Source organism: Heteronotia binoei, chromosome 21, assembly GCF_032191835.1.
Source record: "Heteronotia binoei isolate CCM8104 ecotype False Entrance Well chromosome 21, APGP_CSIRO_Hbin_v1, whole genome shotgun sequence".
NCBI classification, from domain to species: Eukaryota; Metazoa; Chordata; class Lepidosauria; order Squamata; family Gekkonidae; genus Heteronotia; species Heteronotia binoei.
This window is the reverse complement of record NC_083243.1, coordinates 194,098,073-194,116,023: the sequence shown is the minus strand read 5'-3', so window position 1 is coordinate 194,116,023 and position 17,951 is coordinate 194,098,073. Positions and strand designations below refer to the sequence as shown.

General features: G+C 42.0%; 1 protein-coding gene across 1 annotated transcript in view; it reads right to left on the bottom strand.

Annotated features, from left to right (window-relative positions):
• Positions 1–3,649: 3,649 nt before the first annotated feature.
• Positions 3,650–17,951, bottom strand: part of LOC132589645 (glycerol-3-phosphate dehydrogenase 1-like protein) — a 55,848-nt gene continuing 41,546 nt past the window's right edge. Inside the window, exons 6-8 of the mRNA XM_060262384.1 lie at positions 15,863–16,096; positions 7,505–7,611; positions 3,650–3,829 (exon numbers count right to left, since the gene is read on the bottom strand). Of these exons, the coding sequence (XP_060118367.1) occupies positions 3,733–3,829; positions 7,505–7,611; positions 15,863–16,096 (438 nt within the window). The 3' untranslated portion in view covers positions 3,650–3,732. The remainder of the gene's footprint in view (positions 3,830–7,504; positions 7,612–15,862; positions 16,097–17,951) is intronic.

The following is a 17,951-nucleotide window of genomic DNA, read 5'->3' as shown; positions in this document are numbered from 1 at the left end:
AAGAGGTGAAGATCTCTAGTTGAAGACTTTTCGGACAGTCAGTCCAGCTGTGTAATTTGGTCATGTAGTTTTTGAGAGTCTTGATATATACACCCATTGGTAGATAGAAAGCTGGATGGTGTAGAGTCAGAGGCCAAATTGTCAGAGTTAAAGTTGGTCTGAAGAGAATGGTTGGAGATTATAGGAGTACAGGCTTCTTCTTGTTGATCTGAATTTGTTGGTAAGGTGTCCTGTGAAATTTCTATTTGATTATTGGGAATCCCTTGGATTTTCTTTTGGAATTCAGTCTGTTTTAATACGAGATTTTCCCTCAATAGATCCAGTCTCTTTAGGATATCCTGTTGTTCTTGCGCTTGAAGTAACTGGAAGTAATATTATCTTCCAGAATATTATTTCTTGCTACTATGTCCATAGTTTCATCAAAATTATTAGGCAGGGAAGGGCAGTTGGTTGAATCAGTTGGCTCTTCCCTATTTGAATTATTGTTGTCGACCTTTGTAGTCAGGGGATAATTCTGTTGAGCTGGACACTTCTTGGTGGGTAGTAGTGGAGAGATCATCTCATTCTTAAAAACACAGGATAGGAAGACTCCCTTAGATGCCAGATAACCTTTAGATCGTAATAGAAGCTAAGGTATACGTGTTGAATTAAATGCTAAAATCACCCTCTGAGTCTGGGCATTGCCACTCACAAGATCCACTTCTAGTAGATCAATCTGGCTCATTTCCCTTGGAAACAATGTTTTCAAATGTTTCCTAGTTTGTTGCATAATATTCCATGCAGGGCATCGTCCTCTGTAGTTGCAAATAGTTAGGCAAATTTTATTTGGGGTGAGAACCAATTTGTAGGGTTTTATTAAGTTCTTACTCGGTGAAAAAGGCTTATCATATTCTTTTGGCTGTAATTCATTGGGAGATGGGGTGCCCTGTTCCAAGGTGCTTCTTTTAAAAGTTAGCTGCTCAGTAATGTAGTCCATTTTATTATGAAGTAGTTTCAACTGGCTACAGATGAAGTCTATTGTTACAGCTATTAAATGTGTTACATTAAAGAGTTCTCTGCAACCCACTTCAAGACTTTGCTGTCAGTAGAATTTAGAGAGTTAATCTTGTCTGCAGCTTCCTCAGAGTTTGCATTTGTATTAATCATGTCGTGAGGGTCAGTAGACTTTTGTGTAAGTGAGGGCTGCTCAATAACATCCTCATTATCAAAATTAGCCAAAATCTCAAAACAATTAGATGTGAGCATTTGAGCTGATTAAAAGTCATATATTTTCAGTTGTTTAGCTGGTAATGGAGAATCTTCAGCTTCTCTTGGTCTTTTGGTAACGCCCATGTTAATTGGTAGACAGAGTATTGGATGCAAGCCCAGAGAAGGATGGGGTAATTAAAAACAACTCTGCAACTCTCCCACATTTAAAAGACTTCAAATTCACTGTTATTAAAAGAAGAGCTTGCAGGGCAACTGTGGAGAAATAGTAGTAGTAAGTTCCTAAGTAAGCAAAGCCCCCACTTGGTAGCCTTCCAGAGTCAGAGATGGTGAGGACGCCAGCCAATTATCCAGTTAAGCAGGGGAGGTTTCCATTCCTCAAAAACTCTGCTTACAGTTGAGAGAGTTAAGATGGAAAAGGTAAAATCCTCAGGGTTAAAACAAAAATTTAAAATTAAAAGAGGCTTATCATAGACTTATCATTACGGAGCCTTAGAGCTGTACGTCTGCCTCCCTCCAATGCTTGACCAGAAGCCCTTTTTTTCCCCACAGTTTGTACTCTCACCTGCCTATAGTTCCAAACGCATCAGAATAATATATGTGATATTATGCAATATAATAAAGTGGAAATCTCTCTGAGAGAACTACTCTTAGAAAAGGATGTTGTAACCTATACTTGAGAAGTATACACCCACTATATTCTAATGCATTTTTGTGTTAGCATCTGAACAGAGTAGACACCAGCTTCATTCTACAGAAAAATGTCATTATTTAACCCATACTTTAGAGGAGAACAAAGGAACATTATAACAGATGCTAATTTATCACTCTTGACAATTAAGAATCTAATGACATAGATATCAATCTCCAATTCTGTTGTTAATTGCCTTTGCTATTTTTTCTGACCAGTTAACCAAAACTGATGATTACTAAATCCCAATTTATTGTTCTTTTAATCTGCTAAAAACATTGTTACTATTTTGCATATCAATTCATTGCCTATTCTCTATATATGTAAGACTGCTAGTTCCATCTCATGCTATTGTCTGATGAAGTGGGCTTTTAGCACATGAAAGCTTCCATTCTCAAATAAAACTTTGTTGATCTTAGAGGTGCTGCTGGACTCCTGCTTTGTTCTATTGGCTGGGTTCCTGTAATGTGAAGAGTCATATGTAGTACTGTGAAATGGCAACGGGATGACTAAGAAGTAGAGAGGGGAAGACTGAATTTTGCGTACTGCTTTGAACTAACCCAGCAAATCATTTTTGGTTGCCAGTTTCAGTCACCATAGTGGAAATGTGTAGATTTCATGAGCACTTTGACAATTAAATATACTGAACAAAGCAGGAGTCAAGTGTACCTTTAAGACCAACCAAGTTTTATTCAAAATGTAAGCTTTTGTGTGCTCTCTAAGCACACTTCATTAGATGAGGGAATCAGGTATTGTGGGCTGAAATACATGCAGTTTGTTGATTAAGTGGGCAAAATGGCTGTGATCAGATGGTGAAACAGTGTGGCTTGGCCATTTGGTCTGGATACCCAGAAAAGGTAATAAAGTTTCCTGCCAGTTGGTGTTTCTGCAAATCTAGGTAAATCACAAAAGGACACGTATTTCCTAGTTGTAGTCCACCTAATTTACTTATCAACATCGATCTATACATTATAAACATCATTCTAGTCTGCCATTAGAAAACAAGAATACATAAGATGAAAATGGGTTAAGTATATGTAATAAATAGCCAATATCCCTTATTTGAGTATGTCAATATAAAACATTATTCTGATACACTATTATAAAATAAATACATTGGAATACTGTGGATGTACAGCTAAATGAGAGTGGGTTTAGCATATGTAATGAGATAAAAAACCAATATCCCTGTTCAGTCCTGGGGAGGTGTTTGTTCCAAGTTGCGTAATAATTTGTAATTCAGGAATTTCTCTCTCCATTCTGTTCTTCAAGTTCCTTTGCAGTAAAACAGCTGAGTATTTCAGCCCACAATACCTGATCCCCTCATCTGATGAAGTGTGCTTAGAGAGCACACAAAAGCTTACATTCTGAATAAAACTTGGTTGGTCTTAAAGGTGAAACTTGACTCCTGCTTTGTTCAACTGCTTCAGACCAACACAGCTGCCCACTTGGATCTAATTAAATACACTGTCTCAGACAGCTGTAGAATTTCCTGGGTAGGTTTACAGTAAAAGGCTAGAGAGGAATCTCAGAATGCTTTTTACCAAGTCGACTTCCTGCTGATCCATTATGAGAGAATTCTGAGGTTCTGAAATGACACCTTGCATCAAATTTACATAAAGCTACATCATCCACCTGACTTGCACCTGAGCTTAATGCTGAACTGTGGCATCAAGGAGCTTCATGCCCAAGGGGGACAGGTACAAAAACAATTTTTGAATGAAGGCAATAAACATTAACTAGAAGTCTCTCGCCTTGCTTGCTTTTATTCATCATGCTCACGATGACAGAAACCTTGAGTAGAGGAGATGCTTGGAATGAGGAGCTATAGTGCCTTACATGTGTTGTGGATGATTCTGCAGACGAGCGATGAACTCTTTGACAGATTTTCCCTCATAGCAGATCTGGTAGACACTGACAAATAACGGAAACCTAGGAGAAATGCAGTTCCTGAAGTAAACGTTCAAAGGACCCAAAGCCTTGTGAAATTGTTCCCGCATCCAATATGCATGGAACCATAATTCTTAACTAAGGCTGTATACTGTCTCCAGGATGTGATCCTGTGGCACCCTGAAGGCTAGATTTTGGGGAAATTCAGAACTTGGGGGAGGGGGATGGGCCACATCAGACAGACACTTCTCCCCACTTGCAATAGCTTCTGGCAGCAGGCAAAGAAGAGTTCTAATATTGATCATCCAGCACTATGGTGTAAAAGTCCAAATTTCATCCCACATCCTCTTTAAAATGACACACAGGAAAGGAGAACCAAAATTAACACCTGATCTCTGCAGTACTGGGACATGAGAAGCTTTACCTGGTGAAACTCTTGTTTCTATCCAGCTTTTTAAAAACTCAGGACCCAACCTATCTATTGAATCTGAGTCCCCTACTAATTCAACCTGTGACATTATGCCCTGTATTTTATACGTTGCGGAGGTTATTTCATTAGTACATACAGTAATTATGAAAACTTCCAGTACTAGCATCAACTCAAATTAATCTCCATTTTAGTTAATGCAATGGCTAATAGTCTATTCTCAGCCTTCTAAAGTGTCTGTGTGTCTTGAAGGCTCTCTTGAAGTTGATCAGCTGCTTAAAAAATATTGTGGGATGTCTCTGTTTTTTGTTTCTTCTGCTCAGTGCACAAAAGGCCAAGGGTGCAACCTAATACAAACAGCACTTTAAATCCACATACCTACACCACATTTCACAAAGGAAGTTTATAAGACAAGGCTTCAGGAGAATGGTCTGAGACTTTTTTCCTTCTCCCTCCTCCTCCTTTTAGTTTTATAATCTATCCTGATGAAGAGTTATAGAGAACTCAAAGCTTGCACATTGTTTTGTGTTATTGAGGGTTTGTCCTAATAAAGAGAGTAGCCAACTTCACCTGGATATTTGGGTCTGGGGAGGGCAGCATTTGGAAAAAGGAGGGAGTCTAGAAAGGATAAAAGGTAAAGGTAGTCCCCTGTGCAAGCACCAGTCGTTTTCGACTCTGGGGTGACGTTGCTTTCACAATGTTTTCACGGCAGACTTTTAACGGGGTGGTTTGCCATTGTTTTCCCCAGTCATCTACACTTTCCCCCCAGCAAGCTGGATACTCATTTTACCGACCTCAGAAGGATGGAAGGCTAAGTCAACCTGGAGCCGGCTACTTGAACCAGCTTCCACTGAGATCGAACTCAGGTCGTGAGCAGAGGGCTCCGACTGCAGTACTGCAGCTTTACCACTCTGCGCCATGGGGCTCTTTTCTAGCCGGGATATGATACCATAAAGTCCACCTTCCAACGTTTTCTGGAAGGGAATGAAGCTCTAGTCTGGAGACTGGAGGTCAGTTGTGTAATACCAGTTCCCACTTGGAGTTTGGTAACCCTACTTAATAAAAGGTATTACAAGGCTTTTGTGTTTGGTTAGTGCTGGTATCAATTTCATTAGGAATGAAAAGCAGAGATCAGCAGCTACTGAACTGACAGTACTGGAGGAAGTTCCCGCAATTACTGTGTTTTGTAATTTGGTTACAGGAATAATGACTGTTGCCAGTTTTGGAACTGGCCCATGCAGCTCACATCTTGAACAGAGCAGCTGACAAAGAATCTTTTATTCCCTGCCATGAACATTTCTCCAGCTGATTTCTGCAGATCATACCTCTTTTAAAGGCACTGGAATGGGTTGGGCTGATTTTCCCCAGGTATTTGGCAACCCTAAGGAATGATGCCATCAGGGCCAAGTGGCAGCTACTTTTAAGACTGGATTCAGAGTCCAGGGTTGCCAATCCCCAGGTGGGGGCAGGGGATCCCCCGGTTTGGAGGCCCTCCCCCTGCTTCAGGGTAATCAGAAAGTGTGGGGGGGGATGTCTGCTGGGAACTCTATTATTCCCTATGGAGGCTTATTCCCATAGAAAATAATGGAGAATTGATCTGCGGGTATCTGAGGCTCTGGGGGGGCTGTTTTTTGAGGTAGAGGCACCAGATTTTCAGTACAGCATCCAGTGGCTCTCTCCAATATACTCCCTAAGTTTCAAAAAGATTGGACCAGGGGGTCCAATTCTATGAGCCCCCAAAGAAGGTGCCCCTATCCTTCATTATTTCCTATGGAAGGAAGGCATTTAAAAGGTGTGCTGTCCCTTTAAATGTGATGGCCAGAACTCCCTTTGGAGTTCAATTATGCTTGTCACGCCCTTGCTCCTGGCTCCACCCCAGTGTCTCCTGACTCCACCCCCAAAGTCTCCTGGCTTCGCCCCCAAAGTCCCCAGATATTTCATGAATTGGACTTGGCAACCCTAATTCAGACAGTATTGCAATTGTGAAAACTTCCAGTACTGGTGTCAACTCAAATTAATCTCCAGTGTCATTAATGCAATGACTACTAAGTTCTTAGTCTGGTCTCAGCCTTCCAAGGGAGCTGTGTCTGTGTCCCATCAGGTGTTCAAGAGACAGTTGATCAACTACTTTCCAAAAACAAATATTGAGTGGGATGCCTTTGTCCCCACCCCCCACCCCCAGGCATTTGGCAGACCATCTGCTATTAGGCCCAAGTGGCAGCTATTTTTAAGACTGGATTTAGACAGTTCTCCACACTGCATTGTGGTATTTTTTAACTATCATGTGAAACTGAGAGTGAAACTTCCGAAATGGAAGAGCCCTTCAGGCACAGTATCATTCCAAAGTGCTTGCTCAGTATTGTATGTCTGAATATTTTCTCCAAAATTTTTATGGATATAGAAAGCTGCCTGCAGCAGGGTAAAGGCTTGGGTCAATTTCTTCTAAACAAAACAAAAGTTCTGTGGCACCCTGAAGGCTAGAAGAAGAAAAGGAGTTGGTTTTTATACCCTGCTTTTCTCTACCCAAAGGAGTGAAAGTGGCTTACTCAAATTACCTTCCCTTCCTCTCCTCACAACAGGCACCTGGTGAAGTAGGTGGGGCTGAGAGAATTCTGAGAGGACACTGACTGGCCATGGTCACTCAGCAGGCTTCATCTGGAAGAATGGGGAATCCAACCTGGTTCTCCAGATTAGAGTCCATCACAACCATTGAACCGCACTGGCTCTCTTGAAGGCTAACAATATTTATTTCAGGTGGGCAGCCATGTTGGTCTGAAGCAACAGAACAGTTTGAGTCCAGTGGTAGCTTTAAAACCAAAACAAAGTTTAATTCTGGGTATAAGCTTTTGTGTAAAGCTTATACCCAGAATTAAACTTTTTGGTCTTAAAGTGCCACTGGACTCAAACTTTGTTCAAACATTTATTTCAATATGAGTTTTCTTGAGTAACTGCTCACTTCTGACCTCATAGCCTTTCACAGGAAAGAGGATTTTAATGTGGGGAGGCGTTTGAACATGGCTGCCTCCCATCTACAGTCTGAAGTGGTGAAGATTTGAAAGTACTATATAATATACAATTTCTGCATGTGTAGTTTGAGCCTGAGGTACAATACACGGCTTTCAGGAAAGTGATGATCTGAACCGATCCCAAGTTATCTTTTGCACGTATTATAGCAAACTCAGTATTTAGAAATGCATTAATACAACTCATGATAGGAAAAATCAGAATTATATATGTCCAAAGAAGCCAATAAAGTGCTAGGGTGTGTGCTTTAAAGAAAGTCAAATTACTTGTTAATTAAGTTCTTCTGCGTCAAGATCTTGAAAACTTCAGCTGATGTCTGAGGTCCTTGAAGCTTCTGTCCATTCAGCATCTCTTTCTCTAGTTGCTCAATTGTCTTGAATAAACAAAAGGTAGGGACAAATGACTTCAGAGTTAAAGGAAATGATGCAAGTGTACTCCATTTCAAGCTAGAAAAATAATTTAAAAGTGTTGCAGTCAGTGATTAAACTGCAACTTCAGGATCTTGACTATTCAAAATAATTTTTATAGAGTTAGACCATTGGCCAACTTATCTCAATACTAGTCAGTGATGGACTGACAATATAACTTACGGGGAAATTTCCCAGTGAGCCATTTCCCTGGAGGAACCAACCATCAGGGATCACAGTTCATATCACAGGCAAAACAAAAACCAAACACTGTGATCTACTGGCTAATAACGTTTAGTAAAACCTTTCTAAGAGTCATATAATCTTTTGTACACGTTATAAAGAAGTACAACATTACAATATTACAAAAAAGGTTCATCCAATGAGCACCTGGATATTGGTTCATTTAATCAAAAAAACTTCCTCAGGAGTATTTCTATTTCCTTCAGGGTTTTCTTGTTACAATTAAGTGTTAATGCTCTCAGTAACATCTTTATTTTCTTCACAATCTCTCATCCTGGAATAAACCATGGCAATTACAATGAGATACAACACAAAGCTGAATGGAAGTGGCTAATTCTTAAATTTTTAAATGAATGATTTTAAAGATATTGTTAATTATTATTAGGAACTTACTTCTCAGTACCACTTAAGTCAGGGGTGTTGAACTCATTTGTTATGAGGGCCGGATTTGACATAAATGACACCTTGTCGGGCTGGGCCATGCGTATCATAGAACGCAATGCCAGGTAGCAGACATATACACTTTATAAAGGGCACAAACACAATTAAAGAATTTTTTTACTTCAAATAAAACATGATTAAAAGATTAGCACGCTTGCAATATTTTGTTTTACAGTCTCTGATAAATGTCACCTCTTGCTATGAATTATTGCATCAAAAACACCTGCAGACAATGTCTGTGCTGTACCAGGCTTGAATATGTGCTGTTCAGGTGTGCACATCTGTAAGCTGCAGACCTACGTTTGATTTATTGACATTCATTAAAGAGATCTCATGGTCAATGCTTTGAGCTCAAGACCCAGAGGGAAACATGAAGCAGCTGGGCACTGTGAGCTTTTCTACAGAAGTTGCTTCATGTGCTAGTCAAAAACATGTGAAGGCACCATGGCATGGACTGAGGGTTATGTGCTTGTCTACAAAATTATAGTCTTCCCCAGAAAAATAACTGCAACTCCTATGTGTCAGTGCAAGAACAGAGAGACTGGACGTATGACGTACAGTGGTCATTATCAGCCTACTATCTCAGAAGTCTAAGTTCAAGATCACCAATACAAAGAAAATGTGAAGGAAAAATCAATGGAAATTTGCTGGGTAAACCTGGGCTGGACACACACTCTCAGCCTAACCCTGCCTTGTTGTTATTGCTCTTCTAAATAGCCCACATGCTTTCCTATTGAGAAAGAACAGAAAGCATGAATATAGGAAAAAGTAGGGCTTTTTTTGTAGCAGGAAGTCATTTGCATATTAGGCCACACATCCCTGATGTAGCCAATCCTCCAAGAGCTTGCAGGGCTCTTATTACAGGCTACATCAGGGGTGTATGGCCTGATATGCAAAGGAGTTCCTGCTCCAAAAAAAGCCCTGGGAAAAAGAGGAGGAGAAACCAGCTGCATCCATAAGAAGCCCAACCAAACTCTCTCTCTCTCTTTCTCTCCCCCTCCCCGTAGCAAGGCAAAAAGCTTATACCTTCAATGAAACATTGCTAGTATTAAAAGCATTTTCTTTGTATTTCTCCTAATGGTGGGGACTGGGCAAAAGAAGCTGGAGCTCTTTCATTCCTTCCCCAGGGAACAAGGAGTGGGAGGAGCCTCAGCCACCAAGGAAGAGAGGCTTGGCTCAGGACCTCTGCAGTGTGATTGGAAAAAGGGAGGAGGAAGAGGGAAAGAGCAGGAAGAGGCTGCTTTGCTGCCTGGCTGGCGGATCAGGGGAGAAACACAAAATGGTGACTGAAGAAAGCAGGCAAGGAGAATGAAGCAGACAACAGCCAGCTGCTGAAGGACCTGATTGGAGCCCTCTGGGGGACAACTCCAGCCCACGGGCCATATGTTTGACACCCCTGACTAAAGTGTTTATATTTATATAAGGAGCAAGCTGGTCCTAAACGTCTTCTCTAACCAGATGCAAAAGCCTTCTGGATTTTGCTGGCAAAATGCTCTCTACAATATTTATATTAGGAGCAAACTGTTCCTTTTGATGGCAAAATGCTCTCAATTCATATATTAACAGGAGCGAGCCAGTCCTGAACCTCTTCTCTTACCAGATGCGCAAGCCTTCTAGATTTTGCTGGCTAAACGCTCTCTGCAAGCGGCTAATATAAATATAAACACTTAAGTGATACTGAGAGGTAAGTTCTTAATAACAACTATTGTGGACAAACTTGTGGACAAAGGAGACCCGATAGATGTTGTTTACCTTGACTTCCAGAAAGCTTTTGATAAAGTTCCTCATCAAAGACTCCTTAGAAAGACTCAAAGACTCATCAAAGACTCCTTAGAAAGCTTGAGAGTCATGGAGTAAAAGGACAGGTCCTCTTGTGGATCAAAAACTGGCTGAGTAATAGGAAGCAGAGAGTGAGTATAAATGGGCAGTCTTCGCAGTGGAGGACGGTAAACAGTGGGGTGCCGCAGGGCTCGGTACTGGGTCCCATGCTCTTTAACTTGTTCATAAATGATTTAGAGTTGGGAGTGAGCAGTGAAGTGGCCAAATTTGCGGATGACACTAAATTGTTCAGGGTGGTGAGAACCAGAGAGGATTGTGAGGAACTCCAAAGGGATCTGTTGAGGCTGGGTGAGTGGGCGTCAACGTGGCAGATGCAGTTCAATGTGGCCAAGTGCAAAGTAATGCACATTGGGGCCAAGAATCCCAGCTACAAATACAAGTTGATGGGGTGTGAACTGGCAGAGACTGACCAAGAGAGAGATCTTGGGGTCGTGGTAGATAATTCACTGAAAATGTCAAGACAGTGTGCGTTTGCAATAAAAAAGGCCAATGCCATGCTGGGAATTATTAGGAAGGGAATTGAAAACAAATCAGCCAGTATCATAATGCCCCTGTATAAATCGATAGTGCGGTCTCATTTGGAGTACTGTGTGCAGTTCTGGTCGCCGCACCTCAAAAAGGATATTATAGCATTGGAGAAAGTTCAGAAAAGGGCAACTAGAATGATTAAAGGGCTGGAACACCTTCCCTATGAAGAAAGGTTGAAACGCTTAGGGCTCTTTAGCTTGGAGAAACGTCGACTGAGGGGTGACATGATAGAGGTTTACAAGATAATGCATGGGATGGAGAAAGTAGAGAAAGAAGTACTTTTCTCCCTTTCTCACAATACGAGAACTCGTGGGCATTCGATGAAATTGCTGAGCAGACAGGTTAAAACGGATAAAATCGCTGAGCAGACAGGTTAAAACGGATAAAATCGTTAGTTAAGATATATATATTTAATATATATTTATATTAAATAAATATATATATATTTGGCCGCTGTGTGACACAGAATATTGGACTGGATGGGCCATTGGCCTGATCTAACATGGCTTCTCTTATGTTCTTATGTTCTTAACTAACGATATTTTTAGAAAGCATTAATTTAAATATTTAAGAATTAGCCACTTCCATTCAGCGTTGTGTTGTATCTCATTGTAATTACCATGGTTTATTCCAGGATGACAGATTTTGAAGAAAATAAAGATGTTACTAAGAGCATTAATACTGAACTGCAACAAGAGGTTGATAACCCCGAAGGAAATAGGAATACCCCTGAGGAAGTTTTTTGACAAAATGAGCCTTTATCCAGGTGCTCATTGGATTGCCTGCAGCAAGCAGAGCCAAGCCCCAGTAACTCTGTCAATGCCTCAGGGGCCACTTGGCTCAGGCCTTCATCTAGCAATGGCAGGTGGTGTCAACTCACCAACCATCTCTTCTTACACTGCTTCCAGTCTGGGAGATGATGCAGTGGGTAATAGGGTTGCCAAGTCCAATTCAAGAAATATCTGGGGACTTTGGGAGTGGGGCCAGGAGACATTGGGGTGGAACCAAAAGCAAGGCTGTGACAAGCATAATTGAACTCCAAAGGGAGTTCTGGCCATCACATTGAAAGGGACGGCACACCTTTTCAATTCCTTCCTTCCATAGTGTAGGATAGGGGCACCTTTTGGGGCTCATAGAATTGGACCCCCTGGTCCAATCTTTTTGAAACTTGGGGGATATTTTGGGGAGAGTCTCTAGATGCTATACTGAAAATTTGGTGCCTCTACCCCAAAAAAACAGCCCCCCAGAGCCCCAGATACCCGCGGATCAATTCTCCATGATTTTCTATGGGAATAAATCTCCATAGGGAATAATAGAGTTCCCAGAAGACATTTCCCTCCCCTCCCCCCGCTTTCTGATGACCCTGAAGCGAGGGGAGGGTGTCCAAACCGGGGGATCCCCTGCCCCCACCTGGGGATTGGCAACCCTAGTGGGTAAAGTCCCACCAAACTGAGTGGTCCGGTGGTTCTGGCTGTGGTCAGGGTCGTTTTCACTTCCTAGGGCACTCCAAGTTTCAGTGAATTGGGAGTGAGCACAGACTAGGACAGACTGGTTCAGTTCGTGGGTCCTGAACCAAACCCCCAAAACGAACACCTGAGCAAACCAGTTCAGTTCAGGGGGGCTCGGGTGACGCGTACACATCACTTCTGAGCTGCATCAAACACTGCCCCTGACATGCTTGTGTTACCTGGAAATGAGGCGAGCATGTTGGGTGATGCACTCATGTCACTTCCATATGATGCAGGAGCACTGGAGTGGTGCCTGACACCACCTGGGGCGTGGGGGAGAGCAGACACCCAAACCAAACTGAGCAGAAGCTTGTTGAGCGTTCAGGGAAGGCTCCTTCCACAAACATCCATCTGGGGGTTGAGAAGCAGCCAAAGTTCAGACCATACTTTTGCTCAGGTTCAGGTCTGTGCTCATCCCTACAGTGACTCATGCCCAGTCTTTTAAAGTGTACACCTGATTCTTCTTTATATGCATGTTGAGTAATTCTAAAGTTTTCTTCACTGAATGTACAGCGCAATGTGTGATTTAAACCACACATTTATCCAGGTACTGCTCACCAATTTCATTTCTAAAGTGCACACATCACCTTTTTCTTACAAACAGTTGTATGCACATACATGAAGGATGCACATGCCATCGCCGTAAATTTTGAACAGGGCTGATGCCGACTTTGACTGGCAGTAGTTTTAAAAGGGCTGGTGCAGGGAAAGACCTTTCCTAGTTAGGCTTCCCAATCCCCAGGTCCCAGAGGGGGATCCCCTGGTTTTACAGGCTTCCCCCCTCCCCCAGCCAGCTGGCCGGCGGGGGAGGCCCCGCCCCCAGAGCCATCATGCACCTCTATGAACGATTCCCATAGGGAATGATGGGGAATTGATCTGCGGCTATCGGGAGCTCTGGGGGGGCTGTTTTTTGAGATAGAGGCACCAAATTTTCAGTATAGCATCTAGTGCCTCTCCCCAAAATATCTCCCAAGTTTCAAAAAGATTGGACCAGGGGGTCCAATTCTATGAGCCCCAAAAGAAGGTGCCCCTATCCTTCATTATTTCCTATGGAAGGAAGGCATTTAAAAAATTGTGCTGTCCCTTTAAATGTGATGGCCAGAACTCCCTTGAAGTTCAATTATGCTTGTCACACCCTTGCTCTCGGCTCCGCCCCAATGTCTCCTGGCTCCACCCCCAAAGACTCCTGGTTCCACCCCCAAAGTCCCCGGATATTTCTTAAATTGGACTTGGCAACCCTGTTCCTAGTACATGCTAGTTGCAGAATACATTAGCCTTAACAAACAATATAGTATCCTTATATTTAAAGATTAGAAGCATAATGGAACATTTATTCACATTTATTCTTAGTTTGATTCAGTAAAATTAGTCTTGGTTTGCCTGGAAAACTGAAAGTAACTGGTGAGAGTTGCGTTGCATTCCTCTCTAGCTAATAGCTGCGATAGCTCTGCTAAAGTGCCATTATTAGGCCTCAAAGGCCTGTGGGCTGCGGTTTGGTTTAATTTCGTGTTAGGAGGAAGGCCGGGCTCATAGGCCAAGAGAACACAGTACCTCTTTGAAAGACCAATTCCGATACAATTCTAAAGACAGATTTACAATAGGACTTGGTATTTTGGAATGTTTTGATAAGCATGTATAGCAGGCCTGTAAAACACAAAAAGTGGCCTTGAGATGGGCACATCTCCAGTGAATAAGTGTTTAATTGTGGTTAGAAGTGCCAAGCAAGAAGGATCTGTTCTTTCTTAACATAAACAATTGTTAATTTCTTGTGGGCCGTTCCAAAATTGAGATCGTCCAATGAAACCCCGCCAAGTCAAATGTACTTGCTACCTGTTTATCCAATAATGTATATTTTGTATAATTTGCTAATATCACCAAGGGTATAAGATCCTTTGTCAAGCCTGTATTCTTTGGAGAACTCCTGGTTTCCTGAGGGCTTTATCTCTTGGGGCCTGTTCTCCCAGGTCTATTAATAAACCTCTTCGTTTCTCTTCCTCACAGGACTTCTCGTATGTTCCTTATTTGGGTTGGGGGACACATCACGCCATGGGTTACATGATACATAGCTGAGATTCTTTAAGTCTGCATGTTAGGAAATTAACCTGGGACCTTCTTCATGCCAAGACACAGCATGCATAGATGCCCGTCTGAACCAACTTCTGTGCAGTGTAGATATGCTTGAACACATTAAAGAATATAATTTTCATACATTTTAAAATTATGATTAACTGCAACAAATAGGACTGGAATTTCTTTATTAGTCAGGCATCTCCAGTCAAAATATCAAGTGTATTTGGTTTATATACTTTTAAATTTCAGTTCAGTAAAGCACAGATCTAAAAGAGAAGCCCAACAGTCCCAAGGCAACTAATAAGCCCTTATACATGATACAACTTCATACAGCATAATTTTAAAACAGCTGAAGGTAGCCATTCTTATAATTGTACAATTTTAAGCTGTTCTGTTCACTAATTTCCTCAAAGCAACCTCTGCCTGAGGGCACACTGAGAGATGATGGGTTGTTGGACCCAAAGGGGCCTTTCCACTCCTCAGAGGAGTCCTTCCATGGGCATCTCTGAATCCAAACCATTGTCTTGTCCAGTTTTACTCAGTTTGCTTGAAGGCTGAGCAAGGATTTGAACTCTCTGAAGTTAGTGGCAAAGAAATGGCCTGGCTTTTCTAAATCCAGGAAAGAACTATGTTATTACACCCAAAACACTTGCTTCATAGTAAATGCTCATATAGATATGGGGAGGCAGGCAGGAGGCATTTGTAAGGTAAGGTCAGTGGGGTTTCAGAAGGTGCTTAACCTTCACTCAACTCTCTGCAATGGGCATCTCCCCCTGCAGATGGGTGTCAGAACTGGGAACTTCAAAAGAAACGCATCACTTTGTTTCAAAAGTTAATCCGTTTATTAGAGAACTCTGTCCATGGAAAAGGCAAGTTGACTCTGATGGCTTCCAAGGCCATCGGTACATTCTTATACATTGGTAACATAAAACAATAATGTCTCCCTGAGTATGAGAAAGGGTTTATTGTTTTATGTTACCAATGTATAAGAATGTACCGATGGCCTTGGAAGCCATCAGAGTCAACTTGCCTTTTCCATGGACAGAGTTCTCTAATAAACGGATTAACTTTTGAAACAAAGTGATGCGTTTCTTTTGAAGTTCCCAGTTCTGACAATGGGGAAATGGTAAACATATTAACTGTGGAAGAGCAAACACAGTTCATTTGTCTTGTATAGTTGCTCTACCTTAAACCACAGATTGCAGCCTCTGTGCCACACTAGCCCTTCACCATTTTTGGTAACCACTTTGAATTGGTTGGGAAAGCATCTTTAATAAACAAATACCAAGAAGTGATCTCCATTTCTAGTGGCGTAACATTATCCATATTACACAAATGTTTCACTAATGCAAAATTAAACATAGATTTGCCATGTAATCATAAATAAATGCAGAGGGCTTTTACAGAGAGATCATAGATGTAAAAATCTCCAGTTACAGGATTAAGACCTTTTGCAAGGATTATAGCCTAATGCTGGAAACATTTTTTTCAATAGTAGGTTCCATGGAGTTCAGTTAAACTTTCTCCCATAAAACAGTGCATCGAATAGCAGCCTCAAAGTCTTTGAAAACGAAAAAACAAGTCTTACTTTTCCACTTCGTGCAAAGGCTTCTGCCACCTTCCTGTTGCGTCCACCGTAACATGTGGTGATCAGATCAGCAACACCACAACTTTCCAGAAATGTATTTACTGATACAGAGCCTTTGCAGAAGAGTTTTGCAAAGGCAACCATTTCCATGAGGCCCAGACGAATCACAGCTGCTTTGGTGTTATCACCAAAGCCAAGTCCATCGCAAAATCCAGCACCTACTGCCACGATATTCTGAATACAGCAGAAAAGAGAGATAAAAAGTGAAAACTCATGAAAACAAGGAAAGACAGCCCATTAAGGTATTAGCTAGCCTGTGCTGCCCATTTCTGAAATACATCCCTAATCCCCTTTAGTCTTGTTCGGTGTGAGAACAGAGCAGGTAGCAGCTAATTGGGATACCTGGAAGGACTGGAGGAGCCAAATGGGAGGGAGAAGCAAGAAAAACCTGTTATACTGGCAGTTCAGGCAGATAGGGTCTAAATCATCAGAGAAAGAGACACTGGAAGGGATCCTGTCTCAGAGGGTGCAATTGATCACATGATGGATTTGATTCACCCTTGATATCCCCACCCCCAGATTTAATATGTGTGTGCACGTGTCCTCTGCGGTGGCCTTGTCCTTACCCTGTTGTAGGACAAGTTGCCGCGGCATTAAAGAAACACCAGGAACTTCCCAGGGGCAAAGGTTCCAGAACACTTCAATGATGTGTTCCTGGTCATCCTGGGAACATGGTGACCACCATGGCAGGCCTCTTTTAGGATCAGTGTTTGTTTTTTTAGCTGAGAGGCTGCAGAGGCAAATTCCTCGTCTGATTCCACCCAAAATTGTCTTCTCTGTATAAGCAGGCTAAACTAGTGAATGTGCAGAAACAGGGTTTGTGTTTCCACAGTTTTAGTTTAGAAAACATGTCTCAGCACACTTCGGAATTCTCAGAACTTGTCTTTGGTGATAAAGCAGACTAACTTGAAGAAGAGACTGCATCTGTCTTGAAGTCCCAGTTTCTGAGGGAGACTAGTGAATGATTTGTGTTTACCGACAGAAGCTCACATATACACTGAGGGAATCCTGAGGTTGAGAGAAAGTCAACATTCACCTCTAGAATAAAAATTTGGCTGCTAACTGTTCTCTCAGATCCTAAATTGTCGACTGTGTTAACACCCATAAATAGTTTCTGTCCTCTTTTATGAATCCTTATTCCCCTATCCTTGGAAGTAAATAAAAGTTACTTTCTTTTTCTGTTTCCTTCAAAGGCTCTGTACTTACTAAATTCAGAAGTCATTCAGATTAATAGACTGCTATTGGGCCTACCCCGGTGGGAACATGTGCAGGCTAGGCTGCGGGAGCTGCATTGGCTGCCAATTGTTTACCGAGTTCGTTACAAGGTGCTGGTTATTACCTTTAAAGCCCTATATGGCCGAGGACCTGTCTACCTTAGGGACCGCCTCTCTCCATATGTTCCCCAGAGAGCACTACGATCCAGCTCACAAAATCTCCTAGAAGTACCTGGGCCAAGGGAGGCCAAACTAAAAACAACTAGAGAACAGGCCTTCTCTATAAAAGTACCCCAATGGTGGAACCAGCTGCCGGAAGAGGTGCGGGCCCTACGGGACCTTAGCCAACTCCGTAGGGCATGCAAAACCGCCCTCTTCCGGCTAGCCTTTCAAGATGGAGCTTGAAATAAACATCATGCCATCACTAATACTAATAACTGAGATAACAGCGTGTAGAGATTATTTTAGACTGTTTTTAGATTGTTTTAGATTATGTAAAATTTAACGGTAAAGCGTAATTTTATTGAATTGTATATCTGTTTTATTGTTCAATGGCCTTGCCATACCTGTAAGCCACCCTGAGCCTGCCTTGGCGGGGAGGGCGGGGTATAAATAAAATTTTATTATTATTATTATTAAGTCTGTCAAGTGGAGGGCTAGGGACCTAGGGTTGCCAAGACAGGGATCAGTTCCCCTAGAAAAAATTGATGCTTGAAGGGCTGAAGTCTATGGCATTATACTCTGCTGAGTTCCTTCCCCTCCTCAAACCCAGCCCTCCCCAAGCTCCACCCCCGAATATCCAGCAATTTCCCAAC